At 39.0% G+C, this 21381-nt stretch overlaps 2 protein-coding genes across 2 annotated transcripts; both read left to right on the top strand.

Annotated features, from left to right (window-relative positions):
• Positions 1 to 2223: 2223 nt before the first annotated feature.
• On the top strand, positions 2224 to 11246 carry LOC148155909 (dehydrogenase/reductase SDR family member 11-like). The gene is made up of 7 exons (XM_088012080.1): positions 2224 to 2484; positions 8630 to 8839; positions 8946 to 9040; positions 10389 to 10518; positions 10744 to 10836; positions 10924 to 10989; positions 11093 to 11246. Exons 1-7 carry the CDS (start codon positions 2353 to 2355, stop codon positions 11132 to 11134), a joined length of 768 nt encoding a protein of 255 aa, XP_087868206.1. The 5' UTR covers positions 2224 to 2352; the 3' UTR covers positions 11135 to 11246.
• Positions 11247 to 13305: 2059 nt separating this feature from the next.
• On the top strand, positions 13306 to 17409 carry LOC106907494 (uncharacterized). The gene is made up of 3 exons (XM_014973229.2): positions 13306 to 13587; positions 14642 to 14851; positions 15742 to 17409. The coding sequence occupies exons 1-3, from the start codon at positions 13428 to 13430 to the stop codon at positions 16707 to 16709; spliced, it is 1338 nt and encodes a 445-aa protein (XP_014828715.2). The 5' UTR covers positions 13306 to 13427; the 3' UTR covers positions 16710 to 17409.
• Positions 17410 to 21381: the final 3972 nt, after the last annotated feature.

The raw sequence follows: 21381 nt of genomic DNA, 5'->3' as shown, positions 1-21381 counted from the left end.
AATGCTAAATTAACATTAATAATTGCATATGTATATATTTGTGTTGCACCCTGTCTTAACTGTGTAGATCTTTGTTGTATGTATATTGACTGGATAGCTCAATAGGCAAGCCATCAGTCTTTCACCTGTTGGCTTTCACCTGAAATCCAGGCCGGGATACAAAAAAAAAAAAACCTGGGTCCTTAGGCAAGTCCCTTTGAGCTACTGCCTACCTCATACCATGAGAGACATTGATATGCTTAACATGCCGGCTCAGATGTTGCCCAGCCAAACAAGGTCTGCGTCAGGTGCTGGGGAACCAGAGCACCTTGATGACAAATGGGCTACTGCAACAAGATGGAAATGGGCGAAAGGTGAAAACCTGGATCTGTTGGAAGGTTACATGCAAAGGATGCAAAGTTTGACATCCCCAGTCTACAATGACTGCTAAACCCAGAGATTGGGTATGCAGCCACAGTAATGAATGAGAAAAAATCGTGAGAGAAATAGACAACCCCGACGCCAATTACAACGGCTGAGTGAAGTACCATCAAAAAGTCTCATTGAGGATGTGAATGCAGCATTGAGAACGATCCCTACCAACACCATAACAGAAACCAGCATCAGTGAGCTGAGCTACTTGGCTATAAGAACAACAATGAGATTCAATACCCACCATGGAAAGGACGGTTAGATGGTAGTGAGCCAACTGTCAGAGAAAAGACCAGTACCCAAGAAGTACAGCATACCTGAAGCACTCGAAACTGCCAAACAGAGGCTCCAAGCCTTGGCCAGCCGCCTAAAGAGATACACGAGAGAGCAGACCCTAATGGTTAACTGAAGGGCGCACAATCCTGATCCAGAAGGATTGATTACAATGTGCAGTTCTAGGCACAGCCAAGATACTGCGCAGAACCCTCAAGCTCCCAGGCCTTGAGACCTGAGAAGGGGATTTTATTTTTTTATATATAAACATATATATAGTATGAGTATTGTACATAGAATTACTAGATATTTAGGTATTATCTGAATTAGCAAAACTGAGAAGGAATAAAGCAAATTCTTCAGAGAGGCTATAGAGGCTTCGTAGTGTCACAACTTTTAGGGAAGCTAATCAAGTAGTTTCACATTTCTAAGTCAGAGTGAAGAAATAAACTTTGTCAAACAGACTCAGCAGAAGCTCAGATTAAAGTAAACTTAAAAATACAGCTTCACATACAAACATCTGCTAGAAGAGAAAGAGAGAAAAACAGAGTTGTTTTCATTATCATGACTGCGCCACATAAAGCCTCTCCTACGCACACACCTTATTTTGTCCATTAAAATTGTAGATTGAATTTCAACAAACTCACCGATGCATTTTCACCGTCCAGGGAAAACAGGAGAAACATAGCAATTTGGCTAATTCTGGGGCATTTACAGAAATGTTACTTACAGTGCATTGATAACGCCAAATACATTAAAAAAATTTAAATTTCAGTCCAGCGTTAGGATGCACACATCATGCAATCATAAATATATTTATGCTTTCTTTTATCTTTGTTATTTGTTGCTGATATTCAGTACCTTGTTTCAGCTGTGGCTGGTGTTAAAGCGCTTTATGAACAAAGTTGTTGATGATGATGATGATGATGATATTTCCCTTTTAGTTTCAAATCAAAAACACAAAATGTTAACAATGTTATATGGACCAGGCACAATGGTTTTCACAGTGCATATTAAGGCATGTTAAGGTATGATTGGTGTTTTTTGTTTTTGTTTTTTGTTTCATTAAATAAACCAATCAGTTTAAAGGGGTCACATGTATCCTGGGATTTTTGCTATGCACTGTTTGTGTTCCCTAATCCCTAAGAGTACTGGGGTTCCACTGTAATTTGTCAATGCTGTACTTAGGAAAATAAATTGTTTATTTTAATTATGAGAAACTTTTTCATGATGTAATAGTTCAAAATAGCAGTCAGAATTATCAGCGAGTATGACATACATAAATATCATATTTTTGTATGTTTGTTGGTATATTTCTTACTGATATATATATATATATATATATATATATATATATATATATATATATATATATATATATATATATATATATATATATATATATATATATATATATATATATATATATATATATATATATATTTATTTATTTATTTCATGACAGTGGCAGAAACTGGCCTCCATACAATTCGCGACCGTTCCTGGTGTTTTTGTCTTTACGCGCCACATAGATAACGTATTGCGTCACCACCAGCGTGCTGCGTTCACGGGTTTGTAACTATAGAAACTCGCTGGTCGCTCTGCTGCCCTGTCACATGCTTTATGGTCGCCTTTTTTAGCTGAAGAACGTTCGGGTGAGAAGCACTGATGGACCGCTGGAAGGGCAGAGTGGCTCTGGTGACCGGAGCTTCGGTCGGGATTGGAGCGGCTACAGCTAAGGAGCTGGTCCGTTTCGGCATGAAGGTGGTGGGCTGCGCAAGGGACGTAGAGAAAATAAAGGTTTGTTTCAAGTTCAACTTTATTGTAACACTGTTCAGCGCTAACCATCTTACATAAGGTGAAGAGTGAGCATGTCAAGTGGATCACAAATTAAGTAGAAATGCCCAACTTCCTCCAGCGGTCTAATAAAAACCAATGGTCTGTGGGTATGGAGAGTGAAGAGTGCCAAGTTCCAATAAGTAAATTACTTGTGGAATAATGATTTACATGTGGTATTTATTTTTTTAAACTGTAAATAATTATGGAAATAATTTATTATATGAAGCAATCAAACAAGCAATGTTGTTTGAATAGCAGGTAGCAGCTACAGTGCTAATTTCAGCAACAAGGTAGTTCAAAGTGCTTCACATCATAAAAAATAAAAAGTCATCGAAACAACATACAGTTGAGAAATCAGTGACAAACATTGCATTTTGACGAGTGCCGTCATCAAAATCATGAATACACGTCGATAGCCAGTACATGTGTCTCAATTAAAATAATTTCTATGTAAAAAAATTAATAAAAACAAGTTGTGTTTTTTTTAAACACAAACCGGATTCCAAAAAAGTTGGGACACTAAACAAACTGTGAATAAAAACTGAATGCAGTGATGTGGAGATGGCTATGTCAATATTTTATTCATAATAGAACATAGATGGCAGATCAAAAGTTTAATCTGAGTAAATGCAACATTTTAAAGGAAAAATATGTTGATTCAAAATTTCACAGTGTCTACAAATCCCCAAAAAGTTGGGACAAGTAGCAATAAGTGACTGGAAAAAGGAAATTGAACATATAACAAACAGCTGGAAGACCAATTAACACTAACTAGGTCAATAGACAACATGATTGGGTAAAAAAGAGCTAAGGAGTGTCAGTGTCTCTCTGAAGCCAAGATGGTAAGAGGATCACCAATTCCACCATTGTTGCGCAGAAAGATAGTGAAGCAATACCAGAATGGTGTTACCCAGCGTAAAATAGCAAAGACTTTTAAGTTATCATCATCAACCTGGAGGTTTTTCAGTCAGGTTTTAAAACTCTTCATAGCACAGAATCTGCTTTTATAAGAGTTTTTAGTGACATCATTCTTGCATGTGATTCTGGTAACCATGTTGTTCTGATTTTACTTGACCTAACTGCTGCCTTTGATTACACCACGTTGTAGGTATTGGTGGCACTGTTCTTAAATGGTTCCGGTCTTACCTGTAGGACAGAATATTTTCAGTGAATATTAGTGACTCTGAATCATCTGCTGCTTCAATGCCATAAGGCAGTGGTCCCCAAAGTCGGTCCTCGAGGGCCGGCATCCTGCATGTTTTAGTTCTCTCCTTAGTTTAACGCACCTGGATCAAATGATGGCTCATTATAAGGCCTAAGAAGAACATTGACATGCTGAAAAGGTTGTTACTACCACCAGGGAGAGAACTAAAACATGCAGGATGCCGGCCCTCGAGGACCGACTTTGGGGACCACTGCCATAAGGTGTCCCGTAGGGCTCAATTCTGGGCCCACTGCTTTTCTCTCTGTATTTACTGCCTCTGGGTTCTATCCTCAGGAAACATGGGATTTCATTTCTTTGTTATGCTGACAATTGCCAGATTTCTTTGCCCCTGAAGCAGAAGGATGTCCATTCCATCAAACATCTCCTGGCATGTCTAGGTGATATTAAAGCTTGGTTGGCCTTGAGCTTTTTAAATTTTAATGAAACGAAAACAGAGGTGATGGTGTTTGGACCCAGTGGCTCCTGTGAGTCCTCCTCCGTTGACCTGGGACCCTTGGAGGTTTATTTTAAACCTGTTATTACAGATCTTGGTTTTAAGGTGGACAGTGATTTCAAATTGGACAGCCAAATCAGAGCCGTAGTTAAGTCCATCTTTTATCATTTAAGGCGATTGGCGTCAGTGAAATCTTTTCTTCCCAGGCAGCACTTTGAAACAGTGATCCATGCTTTTATTTTGACTTGATTGGATTACTGTAACTCACTTTATCTGGGAGTCAGTCAGTCGCTGCTCTCACGTTTGCAGCTGGTTCAGAATGCTGCTGCACGACTTTTGACAGGAACTCGAAAGAGAGAGCATGTGACCCCTGTCCTGGCCTCACTTCACTGGCTGCCTGTATATTTTAGGATTCATTTTAAAATTCTTATGTTTGTTTTTAAATCACTGCATAATCTTGCCCTGACTTACCTCTCTGAGCTTCTTCACCCATACATACCCTAATAGGGTCTCTCAGGGATTCCTGACCTGATTCCTCTCTCAGGTCCGCAGATCAGCTGCTCTTGGAGGTACCGAGATCCAGAAGGAAGCTCGGAGGGGACATAGCTTTCTCTGTCATGGGCCCCAAATTATGGAACAACTTGCCTTTGCAGGTCAGAGAGGCCCCTTCACTGTCCACTTTTAAAGCTCGTCTTAAAACCCATCCATTTTACCTGGCTTTCAACTCCAGCAGGATCTAGTTTTAAATTGTATGTTTGTTTGTTTTTAAACTCAAGAGTTTTTATTTATTTTTTTATTATTGTTGCGTTTTAATGTACAGCACTTTGTATCAGCTGTGGTTGTTTTAAAGTGCTTTATAAATAAAGTTCGTATGGTATGGTATAACATCATCAAAAGATTCAGAGAATTTGGAACAATCGATGTGCGTAAGGGTCAAGGCAGTAAAACTCTGCTGGATGCTCGTGATCTCCAGGTCCTTAAACGTCACTGCACCTCAAACAGGAATGCCACTGTCAAGGAAATAACAGCATGGGCTCAGGAATACTTCCAGAAAGCATCGTCAGTGAACACAATCCACCGTGCCATCCGCCGCTGCCAGCTGAAACTCTACAGTGCAAAGAGGAAGCCATTTCTAAGCAAGCTCCACAAGCTCAGCCATTTGTACTGGGCCAGGAGTCATTTAAAATGGAGTGAGGCAAAATGGACGACTGTTCTGTGGTCAGATGAGTCACGATTTGAAGTTCTTTATGGAACACTGGGACGCCATGTCATCCGGACCAGAGAGGACAAGGATAACCCAATTTATCAACGCTCCGTTCAGAAGCCTGCATCACTGATGGTATGGGGTTGCATGAGTGCTTGTGGCCTGGACAGCTTGCATGTCTGGAAAGGCACCATTAATGCAGAGAACTATGTTCAGGTTCTAGAACAACATATGCTCCCATCTAGACGTCATCTCTTTCAGGGAAGACCCTCCATTTTTCAACAAGATAATGCCAGACCACATTCTGCAGCAATCACAACATCATGGCTACGTAGGAGAAGGATCCGGGTACTGAAATGGCCAGCCTGCAGTCCAGATCTTTCACCTATAGAGAACATTTGGCACATCATAAAAAGGAAGGTGCGACAAAGAAAGCCCAAGACGATTGAACAGTTAGAGGCCTGTATTAGACATGAATGGAGAGCATTCCTATTTCTAAACTTGAGAAACTGGTCTCCTCTGTCCCCAGACGTCTGAGTGTTGTAAGAAGAAGGGGAGATAACACACAGTGGTAAAAATGGCCTTGTCCCAACTTTTTTGGGATTTGTTGAAGTCATGAAATTTTTAAACAACATATTTTTCCCTTAAAATGATACATTCTCTCAGTTTAAACTTTTGATCTGTGATTTGTGTTCTATTGTGAATAAAATATTAGATGTTGGCACCTCCACATCATTGCATTCAGTTTTCATTTACAATTTGTTTAGTGTTCCAACTGTTTTGAAATCCGGTTTGTAATTATTTCATGATTTTATAAAATATTCCCTGTTACTGGGTCAACTTCAGCCATCAAACTCAATGGGCGGGATTAGGGAAGCCAGACTTCTCAATGGCTACTTCAAACAGGAAGTCGGGAGAATTTCTTCCACATTTGCTATGACATTGAAGTCAATGGCTTCACCAGGAAGTACAAAAATAACTTCAATACTATATTAAACAAATAAGTTTATGAATGTTAGCCGGTTTTAGCTAACACTGATCCCGCCTGAAGTCTGTGGCATCTTCCTCCATGCAGGCTCACAGTGAGCTCTCTTGTAAACCTGCTAGATATTTCAGACCAAACCAGAAACATAAAGGCCGCAGTTGCTCAGCCAGAATTTGTAGCAAATAAATTACAAAAAATTATTGAAGTTATTTCTACACTTTGAGTGGAAATAAGAATTTAAGCATCCCTAATCCTGTCTCCTGAATTTGATGGGTGAAGCTAACAGTTTCATTAAATAACTTCATTAAATATGTGTAAGTAAAAATGTATTAAATCATGACATAGTTATGTCCAGTTTTTAAAATGATATTCTTGCATGTAATTGAAACCCTTATAATTTAATTCTATATTTAATAAATAATTTCTATATATTTTCCAGTTTTAATAAATTAATGACACATTTAAATAACTCTTTCATAAGCTATTAATCTAATTATAATTTGACACTCGACGCCTTCTTTCAAAAACTTAAAACCCCAGCTGTGAACTGTTTGCACAGAGATCCTTTTAAATTAAGGATTAAAATTTGGCATGAGCTTCATCACAAGACTTTCTTGTGACTGTATTTATCTTCAGTTCTTCTCAAATCTGTTCCTGCACAATAAAAAGAAGAGACTGTAGCTGGCTGTGTGAACTTAGTTCAATTAGACCCTGTGCGTAAAATCCCTGGAGCTGATTTTATCTGGGTTTTTTCAGTATTTGCTATTTTGAAAACATAGGAAAACATAATAAATCTGGGCGATTGTAGTTTCTGATGAGAACGATGTGGCCCTCTTCCCAGGGCAACATTCTGTTAGGGGGCAAATAAAAATGATTAGTATCCGTATCTCTACTGAATAAGTTTTTAGTAGCTTTTTGTGTTGCACAAAATATGGCCATGATTCTTAAGATTACCAGTGTTTAACTGTGCACTAGAGAAAAGATAAATCAGCCCATATTTTCTTAATTTCAGGCAATCGGTGATGACTGTCACTATCCCACATTGTCAGTTACTTGGAAAAAAAATCATGAATTAACTAAAATTGGACGTGACAGATCAGCCTTTTATAAAGATCGGTGATCAGCCAGAAAACTGCAATCAGCGTTTCCCTACTAAACTCTCGTTTCATCACTGAAGGACAGACTCTGACTGTACACGCAAAAGTTTCGGTAACACTTTATTTGAAGGGGGTTGAATAAGACTGACATGACACTGTCATAAACATGACATAACACCTGTCATGAACATCAATAAGCCTTCATGAATATTTATGACTGTTGTCATAAAGCGTCATTCGGTAAATTATGACACTTTTAATACAAAGTTGACATTATTCAAAATGTCTTTGTTATGACAACTTGACATTAACCAGGAAATCATTACTGATATAAATTCGTTATAAAAGTATTACTGATTGCACTTTAAAAATTAGGTATCTTTATGTTATTAAAGGTAAAGTTTAAACAGTAACGATTTCCACCGATAAATCCCTCCCACTCCCCTGATTTCATTCATTTTTGGAGAACGGTGATCGGTCTATGCTTACATGGGAAGCAAATATGATCTAAAAATCAACTGCTGAGGTTTGACTGGCAGACCGGCCCACCAGGTCATGTCTGCATGTTTGCAGATAACAATAGTGAGCCCAATGTTGCCAACTCAGCAACTTTCTTGCAATATGTAGCAAGAATCAACAACTTGATGTGTAATGATGGCAAAATGTAAGGCTTCAGTTGTTGACTGTGTGTTCTATGACTGTGTGTTTTTGTGACGTAAAAACACATCACATAGCATATTTCCTGAAATGTGCTGTACAAATAAAATTTTATTTGATTTTGATCAGATTTGATTTTGATTTTAGCTTTATTTCAGACAATAAAATCTTTAACGGCCAAAATCAGAATCTGCAAGCCAGGTTTTTTAAAGATCAATGACTGGTGATCGGCTAGAAAACTGCAGTCGGTGCACCCCTAGTTTTTTTTTTGTTTTGTTTTCTTTTTTTTGCATAGGAAGCACCTAAGATCGAAAGTTATTGTATATAATGTGTTGTATGACGAGCCTGCCAGAGAAACTCACATAAATTTCCTTGAATTTAGCTGACCTCTGACATCACGCCTTTGAAGTTCTTTTGAATGCACCGGTGAAGTGACTGAAATAAATTAGTTTTATTGCAGTAAAACATTTAAAGTGATGATTTTTTTTTTTTTTTTTACTTTCAGAGCCTGGCTGCGGAGTGTCAGAGTGCCGGTTATGGCGGCGTGCTGATCCCGTTCAAGTGCGACCTGACCAATGTGGACGACATCCAGTCCATGTTCGCGGCCATCAAGGCGCAGCACAATGGCGTGGACGTTTGCATCAACAACGCCGGCCTGGCTCACCCCGAGTCTCTGCTGAGCGGCAAAACCAGCGCCTGGAAGAACATGCTGGATGTAAGGATGGTTCTGATCCGCCTGGATCGGAGGGAAGTTTGGCTGCTGATTCCACTTGAAGAAAATTCTTTCTTTTCTTTTCTTTTCTTTTTTCACAATTTCACAGGTTAACATTGTAGCACTGAGCATCTGCACACGTGAAGCGTACCAGTCAATGAAGGAAAGGAAAATTGACGACGGACACATCATCAACTTAAACAGGTAAACTTTTGGTTAATAATGATAGTAATAATAATAATCCTCCAAAATGGAGACATGCGTCAATAAACTTATCTGTATCTTACTGGATCTTTCGTGGAATGTTTGTGAGAGAATTGAAACGACTGGTTTCCAATAAAATGAACTGAATCGAACTGAACCAACACAAAGCAGTGGGTGATTAGGAGAATCGACGCGTTTTCAAAATAATTTAAAATAAGGTATCTGAACAGCCTGGGCATGATTTATATATTAAGCCTTCTTTGTGGGGTTATTGAGCCTTTTTTACTTCACTTACTCTGAAGCTGCTAAACCAACAGACGATCTTGCAGCATCTTTTTGCCAAACACTGGAGACCTTTAGCTTCTTCTAGAAGTGAAGTCTAATGCATCTGTTCCTGTAGACGCCTTCACTGTTGAGTCTTTTCTCCCTTTCAAACGGTCAGTAACGGTTTTCTTCTTGCAACTTCTCTATAAGCGAGATTTGTGGACCACTGGATTTATACCAAGATCAAATTATACACAATTTAAGTTACTAATTAGTAGAGATGCACCAATCCGATACTAATATTTGTATTGGCCCTGATATTGAAAAACATTTGATATCAGTGACAAGATCTGTTCAATCTACTTCTATGCTTCACTCTCTGAGCGACATCATGCTTTATTATTTATTTTACATCATATTTAGAATTCCTAATTGCACTTTTTGAACCATTTTTTAAGAAGTTTTGTGGCTGTTTGTTTTTTTTTTTAAACTGTCAGTTTTGACAGTTCCAAGTTCTTCATTAGTTATTTTACATTGATAGTTATACTCCTGGTTACACTGACCGAACAAATTAAAGTTGCGTTGTCTTTACATGTTTGACCCAACTTGTGAAGCTGTTTATGTATTTAAGTGTGCTGTACTGGTGAAGAGTTATCAAATAAATGTATAATTCAGTACATGTATGTGTCAGATATCGGTATTAGTATAGGAAGTGGAAAAAAGTGCCTAGTAATTAGGTGACTTCTGATCGCAAGTGGTGTTTCTGATTGACTAAAAATGCACACCACACTTTTCAGATTATTACTTAGAATTTTGGACAATCGTGTATAATTCTTCAATCCAGAGATATTAAATTCAGAATTCAGTTAAAATTAAAATGAATAAATAATGTACTAACCCCAATGGAACTTGGATTAGTTTTGCTTCAAAAACCCTGACACTCGGGGGTGTAAAAATAAGACAAACAAGAATATTTTCCAAAATAAGACCTTGACCTTATGCGTTACACATGAAAAGCTGCCCCGCCGTTCCTGTCTGTTTGAAATAACACTGGCCCCTTATAAGCTTCCATCTTCTGTTGCAGCATGTGCGGACACCGTGTTCTTCCCAACGCTGATATCCATTTCTACACGGGAACCAAGTATGCTGTGACCGCCCTGACCGAGGGCCTGAGGCAGGAGCTGCGAGACGCCAAGACCCACATCAGAGCCACAGTAAAGGCCCCGTCGCTCCGTGGGGATTTTAAAGCCATGATTTATACTCATTGAGTCGGGAGTGCATCATTAAACCAAAGCAGATTCATCAGTTTAACCACAAAGTGTCACACACTCTGTAAACCCACCCACCGCACCGGCCCGCCCCTGTCTTCCCCTCCAAGCAGGGATTTGGAGAACAAGCCGTGTACTGTGTGGTGCTCAACGCCGTTTCTCTCTCTGCAGTGCATCTCTCCGGGTTTAGTGGAGACGGAGTTCGCTCCGCGCCTCTACAGCCAAAACGCAGAGAAAGCCGCGTCGGTTTACTCCTATTATAAAGTACGACAACTATCGTCGAGTGGGATTCTTTTGTTACGCTTCTGGGGAGCTGAAATGACTAAACTGTTTGTTTGTTTTTTCCCCCAGGCTCTGGAAGCAATAGACGTCGCTAATGCTGTCGTATACGTCCTCAGTGCTCCTCCTCATGTGCAGGTTGTTTATTTTTCTTTGAAACAGTTTTTTTTTTCTGTCATTTTTGTCCTGCTTTAGACAATTTTAAATGACCTTTTCTCTGTATTGTTTTTTTCTGGTTCAGATCGGAGACATTCAGATGCGATCAGTTGAGCAAGTGTCGTAGAGTTGCCGAACTTATACGCTAAAGCTTCACATGGTTTGTTCACCATGTCTGTGGGATGATTAAAACTAATAAAGAAGAGTATAACTAATAAAAGTCTGATTTAAGAGGTAAACTCTGTTGCTTTTTTGTGTCAGTATTTTCCAAAAATTTAAAGTTTGTATTTGTAACATAGCGAAGTAGGAACAATGTAGCTCAGGGTCCATTCTTCAGGAGTTGTAACCTTCATGTTTTAGATATTTAGTTCAACATAACTGAGTGTAATGAATAGCTCATGACATACTGAGACAGGAGTTTCTGCTATGACTTCAGCTGTGTTTAAGCAGGGTCACATCTACAATATCCAGAGTCTGGAGTTAGGGTTCCTCCTCCCCCAACAGCGTTAGCTTCTGGCCAAAGAACTCCTCACCCCCCATATCCCTTTTTTATTAAATTATTCGTATTGATTCACCGATTAGTGTACACAAAACAAAAATCAAACACATGTATTGATCTGCAAAAGAACAAGCAACAAATTAGGTAAGAGAACAAACAATGAAATAAAAATCAAAAGGGGAACCCAGTTTTCAAACCTACACACAATGCTACCAAATATGTAAAGAAACATCAACTTTTAGAATGTTTTTTTTATTTATTTTTTTATTCACTATTCATTACTACAGTAGATTAGCATGAATGCTGCCTCATCTCTTCTGGTTTTAGTTGGGCAGGAGTGCCATCTTTTGCACTTGCAAAAAATGGCAAGTGCAAAAGGGTAGCATAGCAGCTTGATGAATTTGGCAGCCAACCAGAAAAAATGAGTGTATTTACATACAAGTTAGAAAATCTGTAACATTTTCATTTTGTTGTACCCAGTGACCAGGCGTTTTAGTTTTAGTAGGACAACATTCACACGCTCTGTAAACCCACCCACCGCACCGGCCCGCCCCGGTCTTCCCCTCCAGGTAGGGATTCGGAGAACACGCCGTGTACCGTGTTCTCCGAAACCCAACAAATGTAGAAAGTCCAACTTCTCTATTAGATTGTAATGTGTTGACAGCATGGTGGTACTTGGAAAAAGTAGGTTAAGAAAAAGTTCATTGGTACTTGTTATTAAACTCTGAAGAATTCATACATCCATACATTTTCTTACACCCTTGACCCTAGTGGGGTCAGGAGGGGTGCTGGTGCCTATCTCCAGCGAGACATTTCAGGCGAGAGGCGGGGTCACCCTGGACAGGTCGCCAGTCCATTGCAGCTTAAGAATTCTTGTTCTAGAAGAATAATGCATGGGACTGAAGGTGGTAATATTTTTTACCTTTTTATCACCATTGACAGGGAGAGAATGTCTGTGTGAACTTCAATGACAAAATATTATCCTTGTTTTTCCAGATGATTCTGGAACCTAATCTAAATATTAGGCCAGGTCAAAGGTCACCAAACTGTCCAAACATTGTTCAAACTTTGTTCACAAACTTTATTACCATGCTAATACCCTCCTCCATTTCCTGTCCAAACAGTGAAATTAATAAAAGGAAAGTTGGTTAAACTAACATATTATGGAGTCTTGCTGCATGTAGTTTACCTCTAAAGTGGGAGAGCATGAACAGCATGATGCCAAAGCAGAGTTTCACGTGACAGTCCATTTTCAGATATGGATATTTTACAGCCTCTTGAGTGTCAGTAGTTTGATAAGATTAAAAATTAATTGAAGTTGTCTAGACAGGGGAATTTTAACATGCACCATGCATGGCAGACATAGTGGATATGGATATGGACAAAATGTCACTTTCCCAGGCAGATATCCGAATTCAGGGTGGATTCTTGTTGTTTTTCCTCACTGGGATATTTTTAACCTTAACTGTGCAAACCTTTTAGCTGACTGGAATTTGTTTAGCATTCCAAACTGCTGGTTGACCTTTTTTATTATTATTATTTTTGTTCTTTGTTCATTGAAACTGATCATACAGTTAACTTCAAGTCAAATCTTAAATCAGAGCGACTTATCGTTTAGCTAGACAAGATAGAAAGGTTGTTCAGTAACAGGTCAAATATCTTCAACTTGAACTAAAAGCCAATGGACAGTAGGGTTTACATTATCTTAAAATGATCTGTGCAGGTTGTTCTGTAATTCGAGTTCCAGCTCGACCTCCACACCAGCTGGTGGCGGTAATGCGCTGTTCTCTTCCTTGCCTACCGCCACAAAAACAACAGAAGAAGAATCTGCAGCATATGAATTGTTTTTTTGGGTGGGAGACGTATTTTATGAGAGGCCTCTATTGTTTCCCCCTCGTATATTTCAGTTTTTGTAGTAACAATGTCTTCATCTCAGGACCTTAGAGAGTTCATCAGAGAAAGACTGACTGCTGCTGCGGAGGAAATATTCTCAGAGTTTGAAAAGCAAATCATCCGATATCAGGAAAATAGCAGACTGTGGAATGCCCACTGGAAACCGCATTTGAAGCTGCACAGATTAAGTATGGACATGAAGCTTAACTCAATAAGGGCATTTTTAATATGTAAGAAAGTCTCTAGGACGCGAGGATAACTTCTTTTATTCTCGGGAGCCTGTGAGCTTATTAGCTATACCAGCTTTCAAAATAAGAGCGATGACGGCGTTTTTTTGTTTGTTTGTTTTTTAGTCTGTTGATATGTACTTCAGAAACCTCTGTTAAATTTGAAACTAATGGAACGGAATTTCTTTAAAATTCAGTAAAATGCTTTATGGTGGGCGGTGGTGACAGGTTGACTTACGGTTAACTGGCCTGGGAAGCCGTGTGGCATCTTTATTTAAAACAACTATTTGCTTTTTGGTACCTTGAAAACACATTTTTAATTCAAATCGCATATGCGATTCAGGATACAATCATTTGAGATAGATTTCACTGCATTGTGCACTTCTCTGACAGACATAGAAGGAAATATTCGTAGCTTCTATTTTGTCAAGATATCTGAGTCACTTGTTTAACATTTAAATCCGTTTTGTAATCCTAAGGAGACACGGACAGTTTCAGCTGCATTCAGCGCAGCAGAAAAAACTTCAGGTAGTTTCCAGTTCTGGGTTCTACTAAAGTGATTTACTGAACTCAGGCAAAGTCAAACAGTGATTTAACAAGAGACGAAATTACTTATCACACAGTTAAATGTGATTAGGATATATTCTTTTCCCCCTGGATAAATAAAATCAGAATTTAAATGTTGCTTTTTGAAATTTCATCTTGTTTTAAATCTAAAACTTGTAAGTGTGTCTAGGCCTGTCACGATATTTTTGCTGGATGATAAATTGTCCCAGTAATTATTGCAATAAACGATAATGTTGTTTTGAGTTCACTTCCAACAATAATGGCATAATAATGCAAGTTGGCCTTCTCAAAGTTCAATAAACTTTTAATTTTGTAAAGAACACTTCACACTGGGAACTGGTAGCTATTTCTAAATATGTAGAACAATGTAAACCAATTTTTGTTCTGATAGTCTCCAGATTCTCATCTTCTTCCGTCTTAATAGTTGTTCATTGTCTTTTTCTTCCAGGCCTCCCGCAGCAACATGTCAGCATGGTGGAGGAGGTTTCTGCCAGTAAGCTGGCCACTGACAGGGGGGCAAGCTGCAGCCAGGACCGGGAGAAACCACGACTTCCACGGGTGAAACACGAAGAGGAGAACTGCTGTAGCATCTGGGAGGAAGAGGAAGCAGAGCAAAAGGAGGAGACACACAGACACACTCTGAATGCTTATCAGGAAGGTGGGGAGAACGAACTAGTCCGTTATGACTCTTCTGCTGTTAAAGCGCTGTTCAATATTTTTAGTGGACACATTGTTTTTATGATTTTTATCTTTTTTAGTTTCCTGGAGTTCTTGACAAAAGTTGGAATGTTTTTACACTATGTATGGTCTGATTCCACCATATGGAACCGCGTGATTAAAGCTTGCCAAATTTGTAAAGGCTTGATTGGTTTACAGTAAAGGTTTACAGTGAGGACAGAGACGAAGGGGCTTCAATGCTCACTAAGTTTCTTTACTACAGCAGCACAAAGCCACGCATTAGAGTCTGGCCTTGGGTGGATTATGAGCAAGAATTACAAGAATATTAGTTTATTTTTCAGTATTTGAATGCTCTTCCCAGTCAGATAAGTTTCTAATGGTTTTCCCCAGAACATTTGAATGGTTAGCCAACACAGGGGGGCAAATGGCTTTTGATGCATTTTGGTTCTAATCAAATTTAACTTTAAAAAAAAGTTGATATATAAATCAATGAAAATTACAAAATAACATAATTTAGAGTTAGTCTCTGTTGTTATATTTGAATTAAAAGGTATATTTGAAGGATATTTGTTGCACTCTGATGTAAACTTAGACCTATTTTTCTTTTATTTCCAATTCTATCCGGTCACATTCAGAATATTCAGAATGTTCTTGGGTTTTAGTATTATTAGTATTATTATTATTAGTTTCCTGTTTCCTGCTCAGAATGGCAGCAATGGTCCTGATGAGGACTTTCAAAATCCAAGTCTTGAAAATGTAAAGTATCAAATTATTTTTGTCCTTCATTTGACAAGATTCTTAAATGGAAACTACTCCTTTCTACCAGATTCTCCTCTGCCCTTCAGTTACTTTGTCTTTTTGTTGCTGCAGACCTCCCACGGCAATGGCCCTACATGGAGGAGGACGCTCCCACTGACCAGCTGCTCTGTGATCAGGACAGCATCTGCCCTGGAGTCAAGGATGAACCAGAACCTCCACAAATCAATTTTCTTCGAACCAGCGTAGGTGACCGGATCCAGCCTCTCTCCCTGTTTGTACCTAAGGAGGAATCTTACGAAGGAAGCGAAGGTGCACATGCGGATGATATAAACGCAGACCACCCTCTGGTGTCGGGCTCTACGGTTGACGCGGGCACACAGTATTTTGGGTGCGGCTTTTGTGAGAAAACCTTTCAGTTTAGATCCAAACTGATCCGACACGTGAGCACCCACATGCGCAAAAACAAGTTGAGGTGCGGCGCTGGTAAGAAGTCGTTCAGCCAGAACTGCCAGCTGATCCACCACAAGAAAACCAACGGCTCCGGTGGAAAACCGCTCGGCCCACACGCCAGCTTCTCGACTGGCGCTGAGGTCGAGCGACTCCTCTGCAACACGTGTGGGAAACGCTTCAGCAACCCCTACATCCTGAAGCGACACGCAAGAGTCCACACGGGCGAGAAGCCGTTTGCCTGCGGCACGTGCGGGAAGTCCTTCAGTCGAAGGGACTACCTGCTGGGCCACATGAAATCCCACTTGGCCGAACCGCGAGTCCCGTCGCAGCCCGCCATCAAGCAGAGGGCCATCCGGGCGGCCAAGAAGCTCTATTCCTGCCAAGCATGCGGGAAATGCTTCACACGATACCGTTGCTTCTTGCACCACGCCAGGAGTCACAATCCGCTCGTCTGCAAGACCTGCGGGAAACAATTCAGTCAGTCATCGGGACTGAAGCGACACGAGTCGATCCACTCGGGCGTGAAGGGGTTTCCCTGCGGCGTCTGCGGGAAATCCCTGAGTAGAAGGGACCACTTGGTGCGCCACATGAAAGTCCACGCCAAGAGCAACCCTTTTTGTTTGACGTAGCCAAAGCGTAGATAGAAATGCAGCAGCTATGGGCTGCAAAAGTTTTTAGTTTGATGGTGGTAATTTGACCGTCCACATGAGAGATGCTTTCTTCTCACAGAGATTGAGAAGAGTAAATCAAGTGTAGTTCAGCATGATGAAGACTACAACTGGTTAGTTTGGTTGTTGAAACAGCAAATATACCTTAACATGCGCAGTGGAAACTAGGGGTGCACCGATTGTAGTTTTCTGAACTAACCAGTTACTGTCCGTCATTTAAAAAGCCTGACCTGCCCATTTCAATTTTGGCCAATATCAATTTCTTTTTGTCTGAAAATGTTAAATCGGTTCACCCCTAGCGGAAATGAGTTTATGTCTATCAGAGAAGCAACTTCTACAGTCGTTATCTCTGCTCTTTGGGACACTGCCAGTCAGCGCCTTGTTCTTGAATTCAGCTGCTGGGATTGGCTGGTTTGCTAGCAGCACACAATAATGTGTCAAGTAGCTATAACGAAAGAAATGCGCATAAATAATTTAGTTCAATAAAAAATGTTTTAGTTTGTGTAATCTACAAGTGTTTCATCAACAAAGCTTTTTACTCAAAACAACTTTGTTTTTCTCCCTAAATTTAAAATGTCATGGTTAAATTGTGTCTGTTTTCTGTATTGTTATCCTCGAGCAGAAATACTGAAATGATTGAAATAAAACCCATTTTGAAATATTTTCTGTCATTTTTTATTTTTATTTAGAAAAGAAAGCAAGGGGGGGAAATTAGATTTAAAATGTTATCATGAAAGAACAAAAAAAGTCACAAAAACATTAGACGGATGGATTTAAATGTTTGCAGGCACAAAAATTTCTGGAACTTATTTTGTGACCGTTGGAAACAAAATCATACTTTATGAATCTCTGCGGCACTTTGGTTTCAAGATACTTTAGATATAGCTGACATATTTAAGAAAACATAACAAAGAAAAGGCAATTTTTATTTATTGAAAAATGTGGAAGAATCAAAATCTGATCTGTTTGAGTCGTAGTGAAGAGGTAGTACCAGCAGGGGGCGACACAAAGTTGTCAGCCTGTTCAAATTGAACTGCGGGCTGCAGCTGCTACGGAGCTCGTGCAAATTAAAACATCTCGTCGGCTTTTTTTTTTTTATATAAAAGGAAATCTTTCCGATACATTCTGGGAACATAAAATTACATGGAATAACAAAGTTAAAGCAAATATTTATTTTGAAGTAGAAGCATTTAGAATACATTTCTACATCAAAAAAAATTATCTTGTGGGAATCAATAAAAAATGTCCAACATTTGTCATAGCAAAACTGACTTGACAGTTTTTGATACTAAAATGAGTGAATTTGCTACAGCTTTTTACTCTATAAAGACTAGAGGCTGCTTCTTCAAATTTTTACAAAGTTGCTGTTTCTTAGTAGGTCAGTTAGTTTGTAGGTGAGTTCATGTTCGACTCCGAACCTCCTTGAGATTTAAGCTAATGGCCACTTGAGTGTTTGTTGGCCCTCTAACAACACGAATCTTAAGCTTTTTTATTACTCGGCATGTTTCTTTGCTTTGCCATTTTGAAAAGTGACTCCACTAATTTGTGCCATATTTGGCACAAATTAGTTTCAACAGGAGCTTTCAACAGGAAGCTTGAAATTGATTAAAAGATGCTTCAATTATATTTGCTTGATAGAATTTGGTGGAAGAACTGGAATTTTATTCATAAGGGGAAAAAAGTCTATTAAAAATCATTTAGTCTTCTAAATGCTTCTGGTTCAAAAATATTTGCTTTAACTTTGTCATTCCACATAATATTCTGTTCCCAGAATGTATCGGAAAAGTTTTCTCTTATTGAAAAGATGCTTCTTGAAATGAAATACTAGCTTCACCAAATGAATGAATTCAAAATAAAGGTAAGCTGACAGCAGGTGTTGAATATGAAAACCCGTCTGGCATTGAGCTGAAGCTGCTTTCTGAAAACGTTCGGGTCAGATCTGTGTTCACTTTTAGACTCATCTGTCCAAACACTGTTAGTCATTGATTTTTGTCATTCTTCTATCAGACCAACATGTTTTTTGTTGTTGTTTTTTGTTGTTGTTGTTTTGGGTTGTTTTTTTATTTAAACTTCACATGAAATTTAAACTTGTTCAGTCTTTTCAGGCCTGAACCATCATGTTACAGGTCCCTTAATCACTCTAGGTTTTCTAAAGCTTCTTTTAGCACCACTATCACAAGTAGTACCAGTGGTTAAGGTCAAGGCAAGTAATTTTTCCAAACTGTTTAGAAAAACATCTTTGTTTGGGCTTTAATACAACAGTAACCATATCATATGAAAAGATAGGTTTTGTGTAATTGTAAAATGCTCAAGTTGACATAAGTTTACATGGCATTTTTAAAAATAGTATGTTAAATTGTTATGTCTTCCAAAGGTATTTTTTTCTATTTCTCCTTTGTTTTATTTAGATGAATCACTTTTAAAAAGTTGTTTAACTTATGTTTTTATCTCCACTAGGTTGTTGAGTAGGACTGTCTTTGGTGTCTAATAATAAATTGGTGTACAGAGGGAACCTGGTGGAACCTGGTGAAGGAGTTGGATGCTGGCCTTTACTGCAGATTCTCTCCTTTGACTCCAGACATTCCTGTAGATAACATTGTGTCCACCATCCCAAGGGCATGACGTGGGCTGGCACAGAGGAGTCTGGATCAGGGATCTGCAGCCTGCAGCTCCAGAGCCACACGTGGCGCTCTGGACACTCCTCTGTCCCTCTGACTAAATTGTAAATGTTTGTAATTATAGAAGCAATAAAAATAGGTGGGTTTAGGAATTCTTCTACTTCATGCAATATCTGGCTAGAATGGCAGCAAAGATATGAGGCTTGTAATAGTAAATTTATGTGTTTTAACTTTATTCTATGTACTTTATCATGTTTAAGTGGACTACCCATCTTTCTTCATTTTGCATATTTATGAATGGCTCACTCTTTTGGCCTCAGCTTGAGATTTCGTTCAATTGTAAAAGTTAGATTCATTTTGTTCTAAAATCTAAAAATAGAAAAAAAAAATCACTCCAAAGCTGTCAAAATACATATAATTTTTGGTGTGTACTTATGAAATCTTTTAATTATTATTTTTATCATCATTATTATCATCTCTAGCTATATATAAGTGTTTAAGTAAAAATAGTTGCAAATGTAGCGACTTCATCCACCCATTTTCTTTACACCCTTGTCCCTTGGTGGGGTTGGGAAGGTTGCTGGTGCCTCTCCAGCTAGCATTCCGGGTGGGAGGTGGGGTTCACCCTGGACAGGTTGCCAGTCTGTCGCAGGGCAACACAGAGACAAAGAACCATGCATACACACTCACACCTAGGGGCAATTTGGAGAGGCCAATTAACCTGACATGTTTTTGGACTGTGGGAGGAAACTGGGGTACCTGGAGGGGGCCCACACATGCGCGGGGGGAGCATGCAGGCTCCATGTGGAGGGACCGGGGCTGGGGGTTGAGCCCAGAGCCTCCTTGCTGCAGGGCAACAGCTCTACCAACTGCGCCACTGTGCAGCCCCAAATGTAGCAACCTTTAATATGACAAATAATTTCTAAATATCTATCTTAAGGATACTAAAGTTAAGACTGACCAATCCTTGCTTATCTTGTATTCGCGCTTGTCTTTCATTATTTTATATAGTTAAAAACGATACAAATTACTTGAAAAATTGCATAAAATGTACGGGCATGTTTTCTGTCTGAAGATAATCTCCCTTGTCAAGCCAAGTTTTGCAGAAAAGACTAAAAACATAATATTAATTTCTATCTCAACACGTTTTCACCTTAAGTGGACGGTGAAAGGTGAAAAATGTTTTTTCATAGAAAGACATTTAATCTTGTTTGCAGTTCATAAACTGTTTTTGTTTAGGCTATATTTTAGCAGGCGATATGAGCTAAATATTGTTGACAGTTTAATGTCCTTACAGAACATAATAATCAGAAGCCACAGATCTGAAACTCCCAAAAGATAACACTCATAGCACAGCATTTCTCTGAAAATGTCACTGAACTATAAAACAATATTCTTCAATATTCACTAACAAATTTGTGTTGTGTACCAACCCTATGCTCCACCAAATAGAATGTGAGGTATTCACTCTATTTTTCTATTTTTTCCAAACGTCATAAATTATCTTAATTTAGATAAACTAAATTAACAAACCAACTACGGTAATTAACTTTATTGAGTACATTGGCGGTGTGTGTGTTGTGTACTGCTCAGTCTGTTGTTAGTGATAGTTTTTTTTTACCTGATTTATCAAGTGAATAAATCAGTCTCAGCTCTCTGCACTCCCCAGCTGTCTCTCATCTGCTCATTAACTCACCTGTCTTCCATCACACCAACCTTCCCAGCATAAATACCTCTTCGTTTTTCTCAGTTTGTCAAATTATTGTCCCCAGTCTGTTTTGTTGTGTTCCTGAGTTCAGTTGCTATAAAAATCTGCTGTCTTCATACACCTGCAGTCCTCACCTCCACAGTTTTTGTTCTCATGTGTGTGCTGGTGTGGACTTTTACTCAGCTTGTTTGTATTACTTTCCAATAAAGTTCTTCAATGAAAAACCTTGTAATATCGCAGAAACAGTGGTCAAATGTGGCTGCTGTGCCTGTTGAAGTTTCTCCGTATAATGTAAGCATGTGGAAAA

The sequence above is a fragment of the Poecilia mexicana genome, unplaced genomic scaffold (genome assembly GCF_051168715.1).
Source record: "Poecilia mexicana isolate PSO_F unplaced genomic scaffold, ASM5116871v1 scaffold_13, whole genome shotgun sequence".
NCBI lineage: Eukaryota > Metazoa > Chordata > Actinopteri > Cyprinodontiformes > Poeciliidae > Poecilia > Poecilia mexicana.
Note: the sequence above shows the minus strand (reverse complement) of the source record. Positions and strands in the feature narration are given on the sequence as shown.